This window comes from Hyperolius riggenbachi, chromosome 8 (assembly GCF_040937935.1).
Source record: "Hyperolius riggenbachi isolate aHypRig1 chromosome 8, aHypRig1.pri, whole genome shotgun sequence".
NCBI lineage: Eukaryota > Metazoa > Chordata > Amphibia > Anura > Hyperoliidae > Hyperolius > Hyperolius riggenbachi.
In genome coordinates this window covers 251,915,478-251,939,513 of record NC_090653.1, presented here as the reverse complement: position 1 = coordinate 251,939,513, position 24,036 = coordinate 251,915,478, and the positions used below count along the sequence as shown (strand labels likewise).

Sequence of the window (24,036 nt, the reverse complement as noted above, 5' to 3'; positions counted from 1 at the left end):
CCAGTTATTAAATTTGGTCCCTCTAGGTTGCTGTAGAACTGCAGGCAGAGTTATAACATATCCATTTCCTCTAGGATTTCTCCGTCCTGTCCAGCTGAAGAAAGCTGTATTTTCCGTGGAATGGCTGCAGTTTGGCAGCAGGTCCTGGCAGTGGATGCACGGTATGTAACCCTCCCTCCAACTCATGTCATCATCTTCTGGTGGGATTTGAATTGCAAGACTCAGTGCTTTAAATTACACCTGACCCAAGGCTATATACATTCTGGATCTGCATACCTCTGTGCGTTTTCCGTTCCTCTCTCCATCATCACTCCTTGAAAAATTTGACTTTTGGCTAAAGTCAAATATTTCGACAGGAAGAGGCGGGCTCGCCGCAATGTTTCTTCCTATCACCCTTCCATTGCCTCTTCTTAAAGTGAACCCAAGGTGAAAATAACCTGATGAGATAAATAATTATATTTATTTTATCCTCCTACTCCCAAAAAGGACTTTTTTTTTAGATATCACATATTTTAGTATAAGTATAGCCGTGCTTGTACCAGGGCTGTGGAGTCGGAGTCGTGGAGTCGGAGCAATTTTGGGTGCCTGGAGTCGGAGTCGGGAAAAAATGCACCGACTCCGACTCCTAATGAATTTGTAACTGTAATTAAAATAGAAAATATGATAAAATGTTCCATTTCTCAGATAATAGTCATTAAAAATAATGTATATATACAGTATATATACAGTAATAGCTGTGCTCAGTCCACAAAAATGAAATAAACCAATCAAAATTAGTTACTTGTGCTGCTTCAATAAAGCAGTCCCTGTATTTTTAAAGTCAAATATACATATCTGATTGTGACTGTATATATGATATGTACACAGGAATCTCTTATATATGTTACGGCCAGAACCCGAAGTTTGGCCAGAACTAGAAGTGGCCGGCCACTTCGGGTTCTGGCCGGCCAATGCGCGAACTGGCCGCTGCGCTGCGGCCAATGTGAGAAATGAAACAATTCCTGTAAGGTTTAATGTGATGTTGTGACCGCAGCGCAGCGGGCAAATGTATCACATCTTTACTTTATTCAATGGCATTAAGCCGCCCGGCTTTTTCCTCTGCCTCTCTCTCCTCCCCCCCCCCGCCTCTCTCTCCCCTTCTCTTATGGGCACAGCCGGGCGGGGACACGCGTGTCCAGGAGAGTCGTTCCTCGCGGCAGGAGAGCAGAGCGGGGAGGCTGCAGACATTGCTTCTGCCAGCACCCGCTCTGCAAGAACGGCAGGATTCCCCTGCCGCGACGAACGACTCCGGAGGGACACGCGTGTCCCCGCCCGGCTGTGCCCATAAAGAGAAGGAGAGAGAGAGGCGGGGGGGGGGAGGAGAGAGAGGCAGAGGAAAAAGCCGGGCGGCTTAATGCCATTGAATAAAGTAAAGATGTGTGATACATTTTGCCCCGCTGCGCTGCGGCCACAACATCACATTAAACCTTACAGGAATTGTTTCATTTCTCACATTGGCCGCAGCGCAGCGGCCAGTTCGCGCATTGGCCGGCCAGAACCCGAAGTGGCCGGCCACTTCTAGTTCTGGCCAAACTTCGGGTTCTGGCCGTAACATATATACTAAATAACATCTATGCTGTAAGTACAAAGCCTGATGTGTAGCCGTGTCACTAATAGAGATGGTCAATGAGATGGAAATAATTTTGCGTTGATGCTGATTTATGTAAATGTCCGAACTCTCTTTGCTCATGAAATCAAATACTTTGATATATTGTTAAAATTTGGTTTGGTGACTACAAATTAAAGGGTACCTGAGACGGATGAAAAGTAAATATTTTTTTTTATACATACCTGGGGCTTCCTCCAGCCCCCTTCAGGCCAATCAGACCCTCGCTGTCCTCCTCCGCCACCTGGATCTTCTGCTATGAGTCCTGGTGATTCAGCCAGTCAGCGCAGTCCAGCCACGTGCCGCTCCCACAGCCAGGAACATTCTGAACCTGCGCAATAGTGCTGCGCAGGTGTAGTACGCTTCCGGCGGCGGAGTGTGTGCATGCGCACTATGCCAGACTGGCTCAAGTACCTGGACTCATAGCAGAAGATGCAGGTGGTGGAGGAGGACAACAAGGACTGATTAGCCTGAAGGGGGCTGGAGGAAGCCCCAAGTATGTATAAAACTTTAATTTCATCTGTCTCAGGTTTACTTTGTTACACAGCAGTACTATAGCTGCAGGGAATCCACTGAGAATGTTGCGCACATTGAACAGAGAGGTGCTGTCTGTCACCCATAAACCTGGTTCAGATTGTGCATGAAGAATGTGTAATAGAGGAAGAATCTCCTCATTCCCCTGCAGAGTACCTGCACATCACTCTTACATGTACCCACAGTCACGTTGCCTAGGGCCTGATAAATGTTCTTTGTTCCGGTCTGTACATTTTACAAGTACTCTTACCAAGGACTAGTTTTAGTCTAAAGGGAATAAATATAGTGGTCTACATAACCTTCTCACTTCAGTTGTCATGTAAAATTCCTAAGCGTTGGCAGTTAAGAGACGAATTTCACGTTACATACTTTTAGTCAACAAAATTGTAATATGCAAATTAGAGGAGTCGGAGTCGGTGGAATCCTAAACTGAGGAGTTGGAGTCAGTGGATTTTTGGACCGACTCCACAGCCCTGGCTTGTACACTAAGTGGAGCGTGCCCACAAATTAGAAGAGGGTTGAAGAGGACCCTGGAAGCCTCTGAAACATCCAGAAGCTCAGTTTTGTTGTAAGAGGTAAATGAAGGCTGCCATATGTATTGCCTTTTAAGCAATACCAGTTGCCTGGCAGCCCTGCTGATCCTCTGCCTCTAATACTTTTAGTCATAGCCCCTGAACAAGCATGCAGCAGATCAGCTGTTTCAGACATTTTTGTCAGATCTGACAAGATTAGCTGCATGCTTGTTTCTGGTGTGACTCAAACACTACTGCATCCTAATAGACCAGCAGGGCTGCTAGGAAACTGGTATTGCTTAAAAGGAAATAAATATGGCAGCCTCCATATGTCTACAGTTGTCCTTTAAGTATCTAACTTTTTCTTTTTAAAGCGGACCTGAACTCAAAACTTCCTCTCTGCTCTAAAAGAGAGCATAATAACCTTTACAGAAAAGAAACAAAACCTTTCCTTTTTGCAGCTTATACAGCTCATTCAGAGATGCAACAGTGTAGTTATTTCTTGGTTTGGTGGGAGAACAGAAAGGGTTAACCTCCTTTATTTACTTATAAGCTCACATCTCGAGTCTGCAGACAGCTGGGAGCTCAAAATACACTGGCTCATTACTTTCCAAGCAGGGACAATTTGACAGGCTGTTCTCTATAAACAAATGCAGGGTGGATAGCTCTGTGTTCTCCTTCACCCCTGTGCAAGAGTTCAGATCCGCTTTAAACCGATAGGGTTTGCTTTAATTACTGGTGCCAGAAGTCTGGAGGTTTGACATTAGAGGAACTTGGATGAAATGTATTATTTTGAATTTGATTAGACAATAAAGACACGTTAACAATGTAGACAACAGCAGATGAACCTTTTTATTTTTTTTACTTATTGTTTCTTCCTGGACTAAGGCTTTAAAGCGAGTCTGAAGCCTTGCAAAATACTTCTTTTTATGCTTTAGGCTTCTTCATTTTTATAATCCAAGCTGAGAACGAGGTCTTAATCCCCCCAAATCCCCGGGGCAAGATTTGGGGCTCCTTCCGGGTAGAGGCAGAGCTTTGGGCAGTAGCTCTGCCTCTACTCGTGTCAATCTCCGCTGATCTCTGCCTCTCCCCGCCCCTCTCAGTCTTCTTTCACTGAGGGGCGGGGAGACGTGGCGATCGGCAGGGATTGACTACTGGAGGCAGAGCTACAGCACTTGGCTCTGCCTCCCCAGGCAGCAAAATCCATGACCTGGAAAGTCGTGGAATTTTGCCCCAGGATTTCATGGGGATTAGACCTCGTTCTGCTGCGCCCCTGCGGCGAATCAGCTTGGATTATAATGATGAAGAAGCCTACAGGATAAAAACAGGTATTTTGAAAGGCTTCAGTCTCTCTTCCAGTAAGTATCTAACGTTTTTTTCTTTTTAAAGCGGACCTGAACTCAAAACTTCCTCGTTGCTCTAAAAGAGAAGCAACAGCAGAATAACCTTTTACAGAAAAAACATTTTCTTGTTACAACTTATAGAGCTCCTTCAGAGATGCAACAGTGTAGTTACATACTGGTTTGCTGGGAGCACAGAAAGGGTTAACCTCCTTTATTTACATATTAACTCACAACTCAAGTCCGCAGACAGCTGGGAGCTCAAAATACACTGGCTCATTACTTGCTGAGAAGGAACAATTGGACAGGCTGTGCTTCATAAACCAATGCAGGGTGGATGTTTCTGTGTTCTCCTTCTTCACTCCTGTGCAAGATTTTTTACAGATTTGTAAAACAGAGGCGCCATCTAGTATAAAATAGTTAAAATCTGTTTAAAAGGGGGAAGTTGGTGGACTGCCACGCTACAGACCTGACATTGTATCCTCCAACCTATTGCCTAATGCAGCGGGATAGTGACCCGTGAAACGCGTTGCATTTTTGGAGTTTATAAATAAATGTTACTGTGATGTATAGTAACGTCTCATAGTCTGGTTCTTCTTTCTACGAGGGAGGTGAGTCCACCAACTTCCCCCTTTTAAACGGATTTTAACTATTTTATTCTTGTTGGTGCCTCTGTTTTACAAATCTGCAAATTATCTACAAGTCCTTCTCAAAAAATTTGCATATTGTGATAAAGTTCATTATTTTCTGTAATGTACTGATAAACATTAGACTTTCATATATTTTAGATTCATTACACACAACTGAAGTAGTTCAAGCCTTTTATTGTTTTAATATTGATGATTTTGGCATACAGCTCATGAAAACCCAAAATTCCTATCTCAAAAAATTAGCATATCATGAAAAGGTTCTCTAAACGAGCTATTAACCTAATCATCTGAATCAACTAATTAACTCTAAACACCTGCAAAAGATTCCTGAGGCTTTTAAAAACTTCCAGCCTGGTTCATTACTCAAAACCGCAATCATGGGTAAGACTGCCGACCTGACTGCTGTCCAGAAGGCCATCATTGACACCCTCAAGCAAGAGGGTAAGACACAGAAAGAAATTTCTGAATGAATAGGCGGTTCCCAGAGTGCTAATTTTTTGAGAAGGACCTGTAGTCAACCCTGGGTGGAGGGGTGTATCCCCATTTTCTTCCCGTCTACAGAGAGCGACTTCTTAATACCTGAGTGGGGTCAGGTCATAATTCTCCCCACCTGCCATTGCAGTGGTTGCTTTTGCAGCAACCCGTGTTTGTGAGTATACCCATTGTGTTTCTTATATTATACCACTACTTATTGAAATACTACACCATATTGGGCTCTCGGTTCTTTGTGTTTTTTTTAAGCCACTCCTGTGCAAGAGTTCAGGTCTGCTTTAAACAGCTCAGCTTTGCTTTAATTACTGGTGCCAGGTCTGGAAGTCTGGAGGTTTGACATTAGAGGAACTTGGATGAAACTTATTATTTTGAATTTGATTAGACAATGTAGACAACAGCAGATTAACCTTTTTTATTTTTTAACTTATTGTTTCACCCCGGACTGATTTATGACTAATACATTATAAGTTTGCTTTATGGAAGGACTGAAAATGTTAATTGTGTCTGTATTAGTGTGATAATTACATCCCCTCTTTACCCCGCCAGGTACAACGCATATCGCACCCCAGCACACCCGCAGTTCCGCACCCAGTACATCCGGAGACGCAGCCAGCTCCTCCGAGAGAATGCGAAGGCAGGTTATGACCCGCTGCTGCGTCGCCAGTACCTGAAACTGCGCAGCCAGCTCCTGGCACAACGCTACGGCCCCCTGTCTGAGCAGAGCAGCTTCCGGGCACACAGCAACAGCATCCGCAGCTCTCGTACCACCCTGGACCGCATGGAGGTAAGCTGGACCCTGGGGCCCTTTAAAATGACTTATACTCCTTGCAGTACTTAGTACTCGAGGCACTGGTGTCAGACTTCTCTCTGGCTGTTTTTGGCACATTTTGGTGGCTGCTATTTGACCTAAAGAAGGGGTGAAATCCACAAAACACGTTGTTGAAGCCCCTACTGTGTGCATTAAAGAGAACCCGAGGTGGGTTTTAAAAATCCTAATTGCACACAGAGGCTGGGTCTGCATATAATGCCCAGCTTCTGTTGCAATATTGTTCTCCCCCAGACCCCCCCCCCCCCCGCACTCTGCTTGCCCCCATAAATCAAACTGTCGTGCTAGTGACACACAGCATGTCGATAGCAGGCTGTTTACATGGCCACTGTCACTCTCTGCTGCTCCGCCGCCTCCTCTATGTCGCCGCTCCCCGCCTGCGTCCCTTCCCTCCAATCAGCAGGGAGGGAAGGGATGCAGGTGGGTAGCGGCAATATGGAGGAGGCGGGGGAGCGGCAGAGAGTGACAGTTAACATGTAAATAGCCTGCTATCGACTGCTCTGCATGTCACTAGCACGGCGGTTTGATTTATGGGGGACAGTAGAGCGCAGGGGGCCTGGGGGGAGACAGTATAGCAACAGAGGCTGGGCATTATATGCAGACCCAGCCTCTGTGTGCTAATAGGATTTTTAAAACCCACCTCTGGTTCTTTTTAAATCTTTAAAAGAATATCAAGTCATTTTCACAACTCTAGGAGAGGTAAGCCAAGCACACTTCTCCATTTTTCTTTTTATGATTTTATAAATTTTGTGCACCTCCACCCTCAAGTATTTTTCTTACACCTTTTGTTGGGAGGTTGTAATTTTAGTAATCATTTTTATTGGAATCTACCTAAAAACAGCAGGAGACCGACCTGCAGAGGAACCTCATAGACCCAAACAGCGAGACGAGTCTGCAGTTGCCAGTCTTGCTCAGTTACAACGACTCAAAAGTGATGCAAGGAAGACGGTGCTTACCCTTTCTGCCGCACAGAATTACATGTATGGGTGTTATGTGTAAATAGTTTAGCGCTCTGATGCTGGGCATACACGGAGTTTCCTTATCAATCGAGCCGCTGATGGCTCGATTGATAATATCCGACAGGTCCGATGACCTGCTGGATAGATTCCCCGCTCGATCCCGCGTGGAATCGAGCAGCTGATATGGAGCGCCGGCGGGGACGATCGGGAATCGATCCGCGCAGACGAGCGGGGGAAGCGCCGGCATCAAGCCAGCGGCTCGATCAGACGCATAATTGCATCCGTGTATGCCCAGCATAAGACACAGGACGTTTCATTGAGCTGAGACAATATAATAAATTAACTTTTTTCAGGGAACCTGAAATAATAAAAAAAAAAAAAAAAAGTTTCACTTACCTGGGGCTTCTGCCAGCCCCCTGCAGCAGCCCTGTGCAGTATTGAAGGATCCTCTGGTTTCCCGGCGTGGCTCACTTTTGGTTCTAGTAGTCGATGGCCACTGCGTATGCGTGGCCCTTGCCATGTGCATCCTTGTTTGTGCTCCCGCGGCTGTGAGCGCCATGCGCAGGCGCAGTAGAGAGTTTCTCATACTGCGCCTGCGCAGGACGCTCCTGGGAGCGGGAGCACAAACGAGGATGAGCACGGTCAGGGCAGCACAGGCGCAGTGGCCGTCGACTTGCAGCCCCCAGGTAAGTGAAACTTTTTTTTTTTTTTAACTTAATTTCAGGTTCCCATTAAGTTTAAAAGAGTTAATGTCTAGGCATGGAAGTGACAGCTTCTGTCTTGTCGGTAGCTTGTTGGCAATATAGTAAACATCACTGATAAGCAAATTACAGGCATAAAAGTTTTCCTGGAAGAATACAACTTCTAAAGGCAGGGAGATATAAAATACATGAACTATTGACCTTTTTCTAACTCTTAATAGGCTGCCTATGATTAAAGACAGTAAAACATTTAGCCTACTTTGTAAATGTTTAAATATAAGAGAAAACCCTGGGGTACTTAAAAATGTCATTTTTAGGAGTAGGAGGATAAATATAATTGTTTATCTCACCTCGGGTTCACTTTAAGCATAACATAAAGCTGTGGAATATCTAAAAGTCATTTTTAGGAGTAGAATGATAGATACAATTGTTTCACTTTAAGCCTTTGAGTGCCTGTACTTTTGATTGTGAGCCTGTTGATCTCTGTGTCCCTTCCAGGATCTGGAGGAAGACCCCAGGTCTCAGGGGTCAAGAGGTCACAGACGGTCGGTCAGCCGCGGATCCTACCAGCTGCAGGCACAGATGAATCGAGTGGCTCAAGAGGAAAGGTGAGACGCAACAACGGAGATAGAGAATTATTATAGGATAACTACAGATAAAAACAAAAGATTCAGCAAAGAATATGGATGTGATGTTCGGGAAAATAAATACCAACAACCCGTATCAGATTATTTGATATAATCCTACTTGTGGCGAGAGGTTTTGTTTTATGTTCTGCACCCCGGTAGCCATTTTAGACAGTGTCTTTGAGCTAAAAATATGTACAGCTAAAATGAAGACTGGTAATTGGTGCAGCAGCAGGCGGGGAGGGGTCCTGAGGGCGCGCTGTAGTTGTGGCTTGCTACGATTGCACAGCAGCTGCTCCTGTTTTATTGCCTGAGGAAGTAGGCATAGTTTCACGAAACACGTCACAATTTTTAGAGTACACAATAAAAGATATTTGAATCTGATTGGTGCCTCTGTTTCTTCTGTATACCATTGTGGCTTCACTGTTCAGCAGAGAAGCTGTCAGCTCAATGGCTTCAATTCACATTTACATTTGGGGGACAGTGGCAGGTGGCATAAGCGTCACAAGGCCAGTACACAAGACAAGAATGCTGAAATCAGTCAGGAATCAGTCTGCAGTGTATGGGTCGAACAGATCCCTCTCTGATCAGATTTGATCTGTCTCTTGGTAGATCTGCCCATCGTCGCTAGATGTATTGGCACCTTAAAGGGAACCCGAGGTGAGAGAAATATGGAGGCTGACATGTGTATTTCCTTTTAAACAATGCACATTGCCTGGCAACCCTGCTGACTTTTGCCTCTTATATTTATAGCCATAGACCCTGAACAAGCATTCAGCAAAGCAGATGTCTATGACAGAGGGTCATTACCGACCCTTTTTTTTTTTTTTTTTTTTACCAAACGTGTCTTGGTGAATTGAAGCGAATGTAGTGTATTCTTAAGGCTCATACACATGGGCTACAACTGTCACCACAAACACGTGACAAGCGCATGTTGCGGGGTAAGGTCCTCCGTGTGTATGGGGCGCGCGCCACGAACTGTCGCTACTCAGAGCTGTCGCCAGGCGATTGACTTGGCCGATCGCCGGCTATAGCTGTCGCAGCAACCATCGCTAGTCCACCATGCGTACTGCGTGTGTATGTGCGGACTAGCGACGGCTACCCACAGCCAGAAAGGAGCTTCCGGCGGGGGGACGAAACTTTCGGCGACAGCTTCCGCCGCGTCTCTGCCTATTGCCTCGCCGAGCTGTTGCGCACACGTCTCCTGTGTGCTAGCAATAGCTACAACGGTGCCTCGTGTGTATGAGGCTTTAGGAAGAACCTACAATTAAGGTGCCCATACACTCGTCAGATTAGCAGCAGATAGATCATCAGATGAATTTCTTATCTATCTGATGTGTTTTTAGAACATTTTTCACTAGGATAGAATTCCAATAGATTTCAGTTTGAAATCTGATGGCATTTTTTTGCCATCAGATTTCCATTAGGGCCAATGCAAAATGATAAGCAATCTCATCAGATCGACCTAGATTTTCCACCCTGCCAGTTCGATGGAAATCCATCGAAATCGGCCGTCGATCGGTTGATTGGCCAACCGATTTGCAATTGATCGATTGATTTTGATCAGTCGGCCAGAAAATCGGCTAAGTGTATGGGCCCCTTTAGTTTTACTACTACTACTGCTACTACTACTACTGCTGTTACTGTTCCTCTTCATGTTTGCACAAACATGCATATGTACATACACCGTCCACTGGCGTTCTGAATAATTAATTGCACAATCTAATAAGGAACAACTGCTGGTGGAGTTCCAGGTAATTTGTGCTCCTGATACCACCCACAGGTGACACAGGGAGTTAGACGTCTCTTCATAGGCTGCAAAAGGCCACCTGTCAGTGGGCAGCATAAGTCCACCACAATCCAGGCACACACTGGTACTGCTCTGTTCCTGACACTTTCAAACATCCACCTAAAGGAATGTCAGCCATAAAATAAAATGACAATTTACCCACTGATTCATGTTTATTATGTAGTCTACATACAGTCTGCATTGCAAGCATCCCAACATAATCATAAATGTGTCTGCTGTAATTAATCTTATCTCAATCAGCCTGGGTCTATTCTGATACGTTGTGGGGCAGTGGGAAGCTTGTTATTTCCCCTCCCACGTTCCTGCTCCTCACTGATTGGCTGAGGGCAGTTCAGTGTGACACAAGGATGAGAACGGAAATACACCTCACCCATCTGAAGAAGCCGCTGAAGTACGATCTATGCTGAGCTCACATGCGTTTACAAAGCAAGCTAGATATGACAGTGCAGTTCCTACAGAGCTCAGTGGGGAGGAGGGCTGGCAATGTATACACCATTTCAGGCAGGAGAAAAAGAAAGAGTAAAAGAGGAAATGACATCAGGATTGGCTTCAGTCAGAGGCAGTAAAGATGGAAAATGCCTGGAACAGTTTTCTCTTTATTTACTATATAAAATTCACTGAAATCAATACAATACATATGTTATTTAAGTAGAACAAGTATTTATCTATTTGCAGATATGTGAACAGAGGCGACAATAAGAATAAAACCATCTAAAAACCGTTTAAAAGGGGATAGTTTGGTGGACTCACCTCCCTTGTAGAAAAAAAAAGACTGTGAGACGTTACTAGAATTTATTTACATTTATTAGAAACTCCAAATGTGCAATGCGTTTCACAGGTAACAATCCCGCTTCCTCAGGCAATAAATTGGAGATAGCAGTAACAGGTCTGTAACGTGGCCAAGCGCCTCTGTCTGACAGATTTAATCTGACAATTAATATCATCAAACAGGAACGAGTTTGTTGCAATAAAGCTGTCTGCATTGCTCCATTAAAGTTAATGCCATGGTCAGATCCAGCTCTGGGCTACTTCCAGGTCCGTTTTTTTGTGCTAAGGGAACCCCTGTATTGACTGTTCCTCATCCTATGCCTCTTCTGCCTCCCCAGGACTCCCGGCAGCCTGGTGCCCACACCTCTGGCTGAGGCAAGCAGGGCCATGGCTGGAGACACCACCCTGAGCGAGAATTACGCCTTTGCTGGCATGTACCACATATTCGACCAACACGTGGACCAGGCAGGTTAGTAGTTCTAGGAGCGATTTTATAGGTTGGTTACTAATGCATCCAGGAGCACAGCTTGAAGACTGCTTAAAGAGGAACTTCAGCCTAAACAAGCATACTGTCATTAAATTACATTAGTTGTGTTAATTAAAATATATAGGTAATCTAATCTCTTACCCATCCAGTTTTAAAAGAACAGGCAAATGTTTGTGTTTTTATGGGGGCTGCCATCTTTTTCATGTGGGCAGCCATCTTTTTGGTTGAAAGGAGGTGACAGGGAGCATGAGACACAGTTCCAACTGTCCTGTGTCCTGATCACCCCTCCCAGTTGCTAAGCAACAAGAACAACATCATCAGAAATCCCATCGTGCTTTGCACAGCATCAGGGTGGAAATGCCAAGGCAGTTTTCTTTGATGGGGTGGAGCTTAGCTTCTGTTCAGCTTAAAATGCAGCTTTGGTAAGAAAAACAAAGTTCTGAGGCTGTTTTCATGAGGGCAGCCATCTTTTTGGTTGAAAGGAGGTGACAGGGTCAGGAAGCATGAGACATAGTTCTGTCCTGTGCCCTGATCACCCCTCCCAGCTGAGAACATCATCATCAGTAATCCCATCATGCTTTGCACAGCATCAAAGGAAAAATGCCTGGGCAGATTTCTTTGCTGGGGCGGAGCTTAGCTTCTGTGCAGCTAAAAATGAGGCTTGGGTAAGAAAAACAAAGTTCTGTTGCTGTGAAACTGTTAAAGAACACCAAACCTTTTCAGTGCTGCTGAGTAGATTTTTTTAGTCTGGAGGTTCACTTTAAGTTGTAATGTCTTATTTGCATTTTTAGTCCCTAAGGTTCAGTTTGCCAATGACGACAAGCACCTCCTGGCCTGCTGCTCTCTGGATGGCACAATATCTGTGTGCCAGCTAGTGCCGACGCCCCCCGCAGTGCTGCAGACCCTGCGAGGACACACCGCAGCCGTTAGTGACTTCGCCTGGTCTCTCTCCAATGACATCATCGTGTCCACCTCTCTGGACACCACCATGCGCATCTGGAACACTCAAGATGGACGCTGCATCCGGGAGATCCCCGACCCAGATTCGGCACAGATGCTCTGCTGCACCTTCCAACCAATCAACAATAACCTCACAGTGGTGAGTAGAAGGTCTCTTTCCAGCTCCTCTTTTTATGTGTACAAAGAGAAAGAAATAATTTAAACTCTTGAGGTAGCCATACATCTAGCAATGATGGGCAGATTCAACCAAGAAACAAATCGCTCTCTTATGGAATCTGATTAGAGAGAGATCTGTCAGCTGCTCATACACTGCAGGCCGATTCCTGCTCAATTTCAGCATGAAATCTCTCTGGAATTGGCCGCTTCTGCCGTGCCCCCCCCCCCCCCCCCCCCAGTGTATAGATGCATTGTGTGTGCATTAATACATTACCTGTTCTGTGTCGCCCACTGCGCGGTGCCTATCTATCTTCAGAACCCCTCTTCCATTAGCGGTATACACGCCGCAGGCGCAAAGCACGCGATGTATGTGTTATGTCACAGGATAGGTAATGTATAAATGCACACACGGGAGGGGGTTACATTTATACACATGGAGAACAGTGCTGGGGTTTTTCGATCGGCGCACACCCGATCGTCCTTGATGGCCTGACATCTTGCAACATGTTCGATCGATATTTGTCACGGCACTGATTTTCATTCAATAATAATAATAGAAATCGCATGGTCGATCGGCCTCCAAGTCGAGAGATGTATGGGCACCTTAAAGAGTAACTGTCGGGCATAAAATCAAAAATCAATATTTTTATCTAGTAAACAAGTAATAAGGATGCTAACCAGGCAATCCAAAAGTTAAAATCACTATTACTTGTTGATAAATGATCATTCCCCAGTTTACCTGACTTATTTGGTACACACAAAACTTGGCACACAAAAAGGAAGTTGCAAGGCATGCTGGGTTGTCCTTTTTTGCTTCTGTACTCCCCCTCAGACTTAACTAATGCAGCCTGATTGGCGGAAGCCTCTTTTCCTCCTGTTTTCCCCTCCCACACCTCTGTTCCTCTCTGATTGGCCAATATTTCTCATGCTGAGACAATGCACTGTCTATAGTGAAGGGCAAGCAAATCAAGCAGAGGAGATTAAGGGAGGAAATGACATCAGAATTGGCTTCTAAATAGCCACAGTTAAAATGGGACATGCTAAGAAGGATTTTCTCTTTTTATACTGTAGAAAAATCACAAAAATCAAAACGTGGACAGTGCAATACATATTTTATGTAAGTAGAGCAAGTATTTATCTACTTATATATGTGTTTTTTCTGAAGTAGTATGGCTGAAAGCGCTTCTTTAAGTGTACACAAGTAAGACAAAGTTTTCTCTGCAGCTTAACAAGCCCTGAATCTACTGCCACATATTTCAGGTGTTAATAAGGCATGCTACATAACCTGTATTGATCTAGTCACATGATCATTGCGTTCCTGCATGGATACAATCCTGCATGCTTTACATTCTGCACTTTTTTGGTTGCCTTTCCTATAAAAATGCATTGTTAGCATTTGAAACCACCGTCCGTAAAACCTGTGTGAAAGCAAAAATGTGTAGTAATTCAGTTTCTAGTGTGAATGAGGCCTAAAGGTAAACAGCCTCACCAAGACTATTCAGCTCTGCTCAGGTCATCCAATAACCCTGCAGTGTGCATAGCACTACCAGGAAAGATTTGTACATCATAGCTCTATGGAAACATCTCCTGGGCTCAGTAGTAGCTGTAGAGTGTTGTACCATGTAAGCCATCAGTACAAGCAACAAGTTTTAAATCAGGATGATGCCACTTATTGGCTAACTTGCCATAATTATTTTTTAGCCTAGACAAATATTGCATCCATTCTGCTTGTAGCTAATTCTTGAATGGGAATTTACAATGCCTCCACACCAGTCTCAGTTATGTGAAGAGTGAGTAAACAAAGGGTCTTATCTATTTGTCATAAATCAGCTAACATCCTCTCAAGACCCTATTTTATAGATGTAAAACGCTGGCCTGCGGGCCAAATCTGGTCCACAGAGCCATCAAATTTGACCCTCAAGTGGTGTCCCCACTTTGCATTATGTTTGGCCCACTGTAGACTCCCAGGTAAGCTATATTGGAGGTAATGCCCTAGATCACGAGGAAAGCCATATGGGAGAAGGAGGAGGAAAGCACTAGACACCAGGGAACTGTATAGGGAAAGGAGGGGATCACTGGACACCAGGGAACTTTTTAGGGGTGCAAAGGGGGAACACTACAGACCAGGGAACAGTGTAAAGGAGGTAGAGGACACTAGACAGCAGGAAACTGTATAGGAGAGGGAGTGGGGCCACTAGACAGCAGGAAACTGTATAGGAGAGGGAGTGGGGCCACTAGACAGCAGGAAACTGTATAGGAGAGGGAGTGGGGCCACTAGACAGCAGGAAACTGTATAGGAGAGGGAGTGGGGCCACTAGACAGCAGGAAACTGTATAGGAGAGGGAGTGGGGCCACTAGACAGCAGGAAACTGTATAGGAGAGGGAGTGGGGCCACTAGACAGCAGGAAACTGTATAGGAGAGGGAGTGGGGCCACTAGACAGCAGGAAACTGTATAGGAGAGGGAGTGGGGCCACTAGACAGCAGGAAACTGTATAGGAGAGGGAGTGGGGCCACTAGACAGCAGGAAACTGTGTAGGAGAGGGAGTGGGGCCACTAGACAGCAGGAAACTGTATAGGAGAGGGAGGGGATCGGGGCACTAGATACCTCTGAACTGTATAGGGGGAAGGAAGGGGGTCACTAGCCACTAGGAGACTTTTATAAGGGAGGTAGGTAGCTACTAGACATTGAACCCAGTGTTTAATTTTGGCCAATCAAAATTGCATGTGTGTATGCACCCTTCCCTTAGTAATCCATCACAGATCTTTGGATCACAATACTAAATGCCCAGTAAAAAAATCCTCCTAGAAGTTTGTGTGTAATACAGTGGAGACATTGATAAACCTCCTGTCTTCCCTCTCAGGTAGGGAACGGGAAACACAACGTCCATGTCGTGAACATATCCACCGGTAAGAAGGTGAAAGGAGGAAGCAGTAAGCTGACCGGCCGAGTTCTGTCTCTGTCCTTTGACTCTGCGGGGCGGATCCTATGGGCAGGCGACGACCGTGGAAGTATATACTCCTTCCTGTTTGACATGGCCACAGGTGAGTGGCAGCCTAAGGGCTAGCAGAGTGTTTACCTCCCCTCAACCGTCGTCGCCTGTCTATAATTTAGCTTGCTGCAAAACATCAGATGTTCCATCGTTCTCGTACTTTGCAGGTAAATTGACTAAAGCTAAACGCCTGGTGGTTTCGGAAGGCAGTGCCATCAGCAGCATTTCTGCGCGATCTTGGATCAGCCGTGAGGCCCGGGACCCTTCCCTGCTGGTCAATGCGTGCATCAACAAACTGCTGCTCTACAGGTGAGTCAGCGGGACATGACTGCCACTAATGACCAACCTCTGAACAGACTAAGATAAGATGGTATGTGTAATACAAGTGTATATGTAGATTTATGTATTCAGTATAATTGTGCTGCTTCCTAATGTTACACAATAAACTGGCTGACCGACCACAGATCAGCAATAGATGTCTGGATCAGATGTCTCTCCTCTGTCTTCTCACAGGAATCAGTTCTCAATCCCTAGGCTCAAAAACCCTTACATAGTGTTACTCGGTTTATCCTACCTAATAAAGCGCAAGTGTCTCTGCGTCCCATGTCCCTGTGTGTGTGTTTTTGTTGTGCGCATGTGCAGGGAGGGACGCAGAGACACTGAGGAGAGCTGGGGGAATGACGTGGTGGGGGTCAGGAGGGGCGGCGTGCGTGCGCGGTGGATGAGCGGTGACAGACCTAGGTCGTTTTTAAACGTGCTAAAGTCAATATAAAACATTATAAAAGTGCACTCACATTCAATAAGATCACATGCGCATGTAAAAACAAAGTTCCCGGGTGGCTGCCAGTGTCCTGCACACTCCGTCCTAAGCTCCGCCCTACACGCTCCGTCCCTCAGGACAAGCAGTTGAGATCATGAGGAGATCGGCGGATGTTTTAAAGACAACCCGAGGTGGGTTCTAAGAATCCAATTAGCATACAGAGGCTGGGTCTGCATAGAATACCCAGCCTCTGTTGCTATAACGTCTCCCCCCCCCTGCGCTTTGCTATGCCCCATAAATCAATTGCCGTGCTGTTTACATGTGAAGTGTCAGTCTGCCGCTCCCCGCCCGCATCCCTTCCCTCTCCGCTGATTGGAGAGAAGGGACGAGGGTGAGGACCGGCGATATGGAGGAGGTGGGGGAGCAGCAGACTGACACTTCACACGTGAACAGCCGGCTGGCGACACGCTGTGTGTCGCCAGCATGGCGATTGATTTATGGGGACAGAAGAGCACAGAGGGGTGCCTGGGGGGAAACAGTATAGCAACAGAGGCTGGTCATTGTATGCAGAACCAGCCTCTGTATGCTAATTGGATTCTTAGAACCCACCGGCGCAGGTAGCAGGTCTGTATGTAGATTTAGCTGATGTTTGCTTAAAATATCTTAAAGTAAACATGTAAGGAAAAAAGAGCTCCTCGGGGGCACTTGCCTCGAGAGGGGGAAGCCTCTGGATCCTAATGAGACTTCCCCTGTCCTCTTTAGCCTCGGGGATCCAGTGCTCGCAGCCCCTGAAAATCGGACGGCAATACTTACCAACTCTACAAGCTTCCCCTCGGGCACCAGCGGACATGGCCGAGCCCCATCCGGTCTGCTCTACTGAGAAGCGTGCACACCGCGCCTGTGCAGGAGCGAGGCTTGGTAAATATTGCTGCACGCTGTTCGGGGGGCTGCCAGCACTGGTTCCCCTGGCTGAAGAGCATGGGGGAAGCCTCATTAGGATCCAGAGGCTTCCTCCTTCCAAGACAAGTACCCTCCAGGGGCACTTTTTCCCTTACATGATTACTTTAACCACTTGAAGACCGTGGGCTTACACCCCCCTAGTGACCAGGCTATTTGTTACAATTCATGCTGCTGCAGCTTTAAAGGGAACCTTAACTCAGAGGGATATGAATGTTTCCAACACAGGGCCGGCCTTTGCTATGAGCGACTGGAGCGGTCTGTCGCCACTTGCCGCCCCGCTGTCTCTCCCTGCATCCTCTCCGTGTGTAATTAGAGCAGGACTACAAGAACATGGTCGTCGATGTCCGCAAATGCGGACAATCGGCGGCCATTTTCTTGTAGACTTGCTCTAACTACAGATGGAGCGGAGGCGGGGAGAGAAGAGAAACGTCTTCGCTGGAGCGTGGAAGTCAGGTGAGTCAGTCTCTGCCTGGCCCGGCGCGCTGCCACAGAAGGTGGGGGGGGGGGGGGGGGGGGGGAATGACTGGGGGCACGCTACCTACGCTGTGGGCAGCTATGCTACTACACTGGGGGCAACTATACTACCTACACTGGGGGCAGCTATGCTACCTATATGGGGCAACTATACTACCTATATGGGGACAACTATGCTACTTACATTGGGGGCAACTATACTAGCTACCTATACTGGGGCAACTATACTACCTATACTGAGGGCAACTATACTGCCTATGCTTGGCTACCTACACTGAGGGTACCTACACATGAGATCCTATTCTGAGGGTACCTATGCCTGGCTACCTACCTATGCTGAGTCTGAGGCCATTTTTTGGGGAGGGACGCACCACAGCTATAACGAGCGTTGCAAATTGTTGGTGCTATATATGGGCCCGTGTGTGTGCGTGCATATGTGTGATCGCGTGCAAAGAGGATGGGGGGGGGATGAGAATGGGACAGGGGTCCCAGTACAGCACTTCCGTAGATCGCAGTGCTGTACAATGTAAATAGGCTGCTAGCGGCGATCGCAACTGGTAGACTGATAGCGGAGCGGAGATTCAAGCAGGGATGCGTGCATGATACCCTGCAAACCACGCCCCCAGGACTTAATGCCAATTGGCGTTACACGGTCTTGGGGGAGCCGCCGCGTTCAAGCCTATCGGCATGACGCAGTCATTCGGTAGTTAAAGTGGGATTACACTCCCAAAACTAACATTTCAGTAACTAAACTTAGTTACGTAAAAGAACATTTGAAAGCATTCCCTGTGGGGATAAAAAACTTTTTTTTTTTTCAATGCACAAAGTGGAAGCTTGCTGATTATCAAATGTAATCATTGCCAGCTGAAGCTGTCTGAGGCATGTATCTTCACTCTGCCCACCTCCTTTTCGGCTGAAGTGACTAGGGCTGCTCAGATGGAACAGCACGAAGTGGCGATTGGCCAGGGTTTAAATACCTGGCCTTCACGCCAGTTCTGTAGTCCCACCAACAATTGAGTGGAAGAGGTGCACTTGTGCTCCTTGGAACGCTTACGCTCCACCGCAACCGGACCCCTGGACTGGTGAGTATGATAGTTGTAGTAAGCGACTTGTAACTTTTGAAGGGTTTATGTCATAACAAGGAACTGAACTGTATCAATTGTTTATAAGGGAAATCTATAAAACTTGGTTCACACTGCAAGGAAAAACAGCCTGTTTTGCCAGATCACAGCGGCACGCGAAAACGGACGGTACAAAGATCCAGTTATTAAAAGGATCCATTCACATGGTTATTCGAAAAAGAAATTGGACTGCAACGCAGGTTCTGACCTGCTGTATATTTCCAGATGCGTAGACCTATGGGGGAAAACTACTATACACCACTTGTGATCCCAATCACCAATATACAAATGAACCGCTCACCAGATAAACTGGCAGACCGACCACAGATCAGCCATAGATGTCTGGATCAGATGTCTCTCCTCTGTCTTCTCACAGGAAGCAGTTCTCAATCACTAGGCTCAAAAACCCTTACATAGCGTTACTCCGTTTATCCTACCTAATAAAAAAAATGAACCAGACCTGAAAATCAATCTGAGTAGACACTGCACTGTACACTCCGAATGGGCCGTTTTGCCTGCGACTCATTGTGAATACCTTACAAGGTGGAAGATGTGTTTTGTATAAAGAACATGGTACAAGCTGGATTTGTTGTGTCTTCCTCCAGGGTCGTGGATAATGAGGGAACACTACAGTTAAAGCGGACCTTCCAGATACAACAGACCAGTAACGCCATCAGGAGTATCTTCTGCCCTCTCATGTCCTTCAGACAAGGTGCCTGTGTTGGTATGTACCTTATAGGCCACATCTCCATCTGTCAGGGACTGGTCAACCACATGCTAATAAATCAGTTTACTTTTATATTAACCGCTTCCATACAGCGGTGATTGAAATCTACGCCCTGTTTAGAGACTGTTATTACTGCCATGGCATAGATTTCACCGTCACCGCGTACGCTCTTATCGCTCCCGCCAATCGCGTCGCTCTCTGCAGCTCACTCGCCCTGCTGTCGGTATGACAGCAGAACTTTGTGATCAAATCCCATTGGCTTACATTGATCACAGGGTCAGGAGCCAATGAAAGCGACTCCTCACCGGCTCATAGAGCTCTGCTGTCATAGAGACGGCAGAGCAGGTGTGTGGCGTGGATGGAGGTAACGGCGATTTGGCGGTATGCGGTGGTTTTGGACCTTAAGGGGACAGAGACTGCTGGTACTGAAGGAGTTAAAGAGGCTATACGTTGTAATCTAAACATTGTACAGATCCTCTTCCCAGAGAAAGTTATAAATGCTTCCCGTGTCCGTTTACTCACTCATTCTTTGAGTCCCAGTATGTGCCGGTTTATGGAGCTTAGCCCTGCCCCCTTTCAAAGAGATGTTTCGGCGCTTTATCTTGTATAGACAGCGCCTTGGCACGCATCTGAAAGGGGGTGAGGCTAATCGCTGGTAGCCGATGCACATGGGGACTCGAGTGAGTTACAGGAAACTGTGGTAAATATAACTTTCTCTTGGTATAGGATCTGTGCAATGTTTCGTGTACACCGTATATAGTCTCTTTAATTGTATGGAACTTGAAAATGGACTGGTGAAATACAACAGCTGCTGTTTATTAAAGAGTACTTCCACTTCAGGACAGAGGATATACAGGATCTTCTCAAAAAATTAGCATATTGTGATAAAGTTCATTATTTTCTGTAATGTACTGATAAACATTAGACTTTCATATATTTTAGATTCATTACACACAACTGAAGTAGTTCAAGCCTTTTATTGTATTTCTTATTGATGAGTTTGGCATACAGCTCATGAAAACCCAAATTTCCTATCTCAAAAAATTAGCATATTTCTTCCGACCAATAAAAGAAAAGTGTTTTTAAAACAAAAAAAAAGTCAACCTTCAAATAATTATGTTCAGTTATGCACTCAATAATTGGTCAGGAATCCTTTTTCAGAAATGACTGCTTCAGTGCGGCGTGGCATGGAGGCAATCAGCCTGTGGCACTGCTCAGGTGTTATGGAGGCCCAGGATGCTTCGATAGCGGCCTTAAGCTCATCCAGAGTGTTGGGTCTTGCGTCTCTCAACTTTCTCTTCACAATATCCCACAGATTCTCTATGGGGTTCAGGTCAGGAGAGTTGGCAGGCCAATTGAGCACAGTAATACCATGGTCAGTAAACCATTTACCAGTGGTTTTGGCACTGTGAGCAGGTGCCAGGTCGTGCTGAAAAATGAAATCTTCATCTCCATAAAGAATTTCAGCAGATGGAAGCATGAACCCACTTTTGAACCAGAAACAGCGGCAGAAGCGCCTGACCTGGGCTACAGAGAAGCAGCACTGGACTGATGCTCAGTGGTCGAAAGTACTTTTTTCGGATGAAAACAACTTTTACATGTTATTCGGAAATCAAGGTGCCAGAGTCTGGAGGAAGACTGGGGAGAGGGAAATGCTAAAATGCCTGAAGTCCAGTGTCAAGTACCCACAGTCAGTGATGGTCTGGGGTGTCATGTCAGCTGCTTGTGTTGGTCCACTGTGTTTTATTAAGGGCAGGGTCAATGCAGCTAGCTATCAGGAGATTTTGGAGAACTTCATGCTTCCATCTGCTGAAAAGCTTTATGGAGATGAAGATTTCATTTTTCAGCACGACCTGGCACCTGCTCACAGTGCCAAAACCACTGGTAAATGGTTTACTGACCATGGTATTACTGTGCTCAATTGGCCTGCCAACTCTCCTGACCTGAACCCCATAGAGAATCTGTGGGATATTGTGAAGAGAAAGTTAAAAGACTCAATACCCAACACTCTGGATGAGCTTAAGGCCGCTATCGAAGCATCCTGGGCCTCCACAATACCTGAGCAGTGCCACAGGCTGATTGCCTCCATGCCACGCCGCATTGAAGTAGTCATTTCTGCAAAAGGATTTCAGACTAAGTATTGAGTGCATAACTGAACATAATTATTTGAAGGTTGACTTTTTTTGTCTTAAAAAGACTTGACTCGGATGAAATATGCTAATTTTTTGAGAGAGGAAATTTGGGTTTTCATGAGCTGTATGCCAAAATCATTAATATTAAAACAATAAAAGGCTTGAACTACTTCAGTTGTGTGTAATGAATCTAAAATATATGAAAGTCTAATGTTTATCAGTACATTACAGAAAATAATGAACTTTATCACAATATGCAAATTTTTTGAAAAGATCCTGTATATGTTACATGTCCTGAAGTCTGCAGGCAGAGAGAGCTGCTCCACCCCTCTCCTCGGAAATACGGCAGCCATGTTTCTGAAGACTGCCGAAGGTCTTCAAAAACCTCCGCCTGCGTGGCGCGCCCCCAGCCCCAATCAGGATACGGCTGCCGTGTCCTGATTGGTGTCTGGACATGCAGGTGGGCGTGCACATAGCACAGCCAGTGATTTCAAAAAAAGAATTGCCTTGGGCCGTTCCCACTAGGAGGCGGAACAATAACCTGCCTGGATGGATGACATCAGGACATGTGAGTATTTCGCCCCCCAATACTCCATTATGCAGACAGAGCCTTTCATTACAGGCTATGTCTATTATCACTTTAGGTACTCTTTAATGGTCTCCAATCTCACTCCAATCATCTTTTCTGGTTTTTCCAGTCGATCCAGTTCAGAGCTGCATAGATTAGCAATAGTACCAGTTCACAAACTGTAAAATAAAAAAATGAAGGCTAGTTATACATTTGTAGAGGATGGAATTACCTGTGAACATCTGACTCTACCCCCCCTCCCTGTTTCTCCTTCTCTCCAGTCACTGGCAGTGAAGATATGTGTGTGTATTTCTTCGATGTGGAACGAGCAACCAAGGCCATTGTAAATAAACTTCAGGGACACAGCGCAGCCGTGCTGGGGGTCAGCTTCAACTGTGACGAGAGCCTGCTGGCCTCCAGTGATGCTAAGGGGATGGTGATTATCTGGAGACGGGAGCAGAAGTAATAAACCCCTACAGCCTACAGAATGTTGTTACATCGGTTTTCCACTTCCCTTCCTCCCATTCCTTCCTTTTATCAACTTTTTATTTATTCATGCAAATAAACTCCTAAATCCCCAGTTATGCCTGGAATACAGATCACTCTATATGCTAGCCAACTATGGAATGTCGCTTAAAGGGAACCAGAGACGAAGCACTCATGTATTTTACCATATATATCAGTGAGAACATTAGAGAAAACGCCTACTTTGCTCTCTGTTTCATTATTTACTGTTCAGAATCAGATTGCTTCTTAGCAGCCCTGATAAAATCCCGACAGCATTCAGTCTGGCTTTGGTTCAGGAATTTTTATAGCTCAGTCTGTGTTCTCTCATGTCTTTTCAAGCCCAAGCCTGCCCCCTGCTGGCTCTGCTCAGGAATTATTATAGCTGAGTCATTATAGCAAAGCCAGACTGAATGCTGTCTGGATTTTATCAGAGCTGATAACAAGCAGGCTGAGCAGTGAAGGATGAAACAGAGAGCAGGGTAGGTGTTTTCTCTAATGTTCCCACTGATATATATGGTAAAATACATGAGGATAGTCCGCTTTAAGCAATTTCACTTTATAATTCTGCTGGAAGTGGAATTGAACAAGTGTGGCTCACACTGAAGGTTTCATTCTAGAACAGGGCACTGAGGTGGAAATGCGGGACAGGGTCGTTTCTAGGCACAGGACATCCAGGCAAATGCCTAAGCACCCTCTTGTGTACAAGGTGTAGTACTGCACCCTTTGTATAAATTCTGTTTGTCAGTTTGTGGTGCACAGAACAGTAAATTCCAGTTTTGCAGTACCTCCTACAGTGTAATATGTGGCTGCTGATAGCTTTCTTATCCTTACACTCCCCCCCCCCCCCCTTTAGTGTGTGTGGTGGGGTTAGAGTTTGTGCTTGGAGCACTAGATATGCAAGAAATAGCCCTACAATTAAGTAATATTTATACCATCAAATGGAAACCTGCAGTAAGAGGTATATGGAGGCTGCAATGTTTATTTCCTTTTAAACAATACCAGTTGCCTGGCATCCTACTGATCTCTTTGGCCGGCGGGGACGAGGGGGGTTCGAATCCGACGCGCGAGCGAACGGAGACGCGGAAGAGGCGATCCGGCGGTTAATCGAGCCGCCGGATCGCTACGTCTAGACCCAGCTTTAGAGGCAGAGGATCAGCAGGACAGCCAGGTAACTGGCATTGTTTAACAGGGAATCAATATGGCAGCCTCTCCATCACTCTCAGTTCAGCTGTGCTTTAACTTGACTCCACCGACTCATCTGCAGACTGCTGCGCCTCTGCTGCTCATTCCTGCCCACGTGGTGACTCCTCCCACCATAGGACATTCCACC

The 24,036-nt window shown here is 45.9% G+C and overlaps 1 protein-coding gene across 3 annotated transcripts in view; it reads left to right on the top strand.

The window, feature by feature from the left end:
- WDR13 (WD repeat domain 13) overlaps positions 1-22,779 on the top strand; it is a 41,788-nt gene extending 19,009 nt beyond the window's left edge. For all 3 annotated transcript variants that reach the window (XM_068248607.1, XM_068248606.1, XM_068248604.1), the window contains 9 exons: positions 75-161; positions 5,720-5,957; positions 8,158-8,267; positions 11,202-11,332; positions 12,142-12,449; positions 15,329-15,509; positions 15,625-15,766; positions 19,378-19,496; positions 22,481-22,779. In XM_068248607.1, coding sequence (XP_068104708.1) covers positions 121-161; positions 5,720-5,957; positions 8,158-8,267; positions 11,202-11,332; positions 12,142-12,449; positions 15,329-15,509; positions 15,625-15,766; positions 19,378-19,496; positions 22,481-22,665 — 1,455 coding nt within the window. In that variant the 5' untranslated portion in view covers positions 75-120 and the 3' untranslated portion in view covers positions 22,666-22,779. The remainder of the gene's footprint in view (positions 1-74; positions 162-5,719; positions 5,958-8,157; positions 8,268-11,201; positions 11,333-12,141; positions 12,450-15,328; positions 15,510-15,624; positions 15,767-19,377; positions 19,497-22,480) is intronic.
- The last annotated feature ends 1,257 nt before the right edge of the window (positions 22,780-24,036 follow it).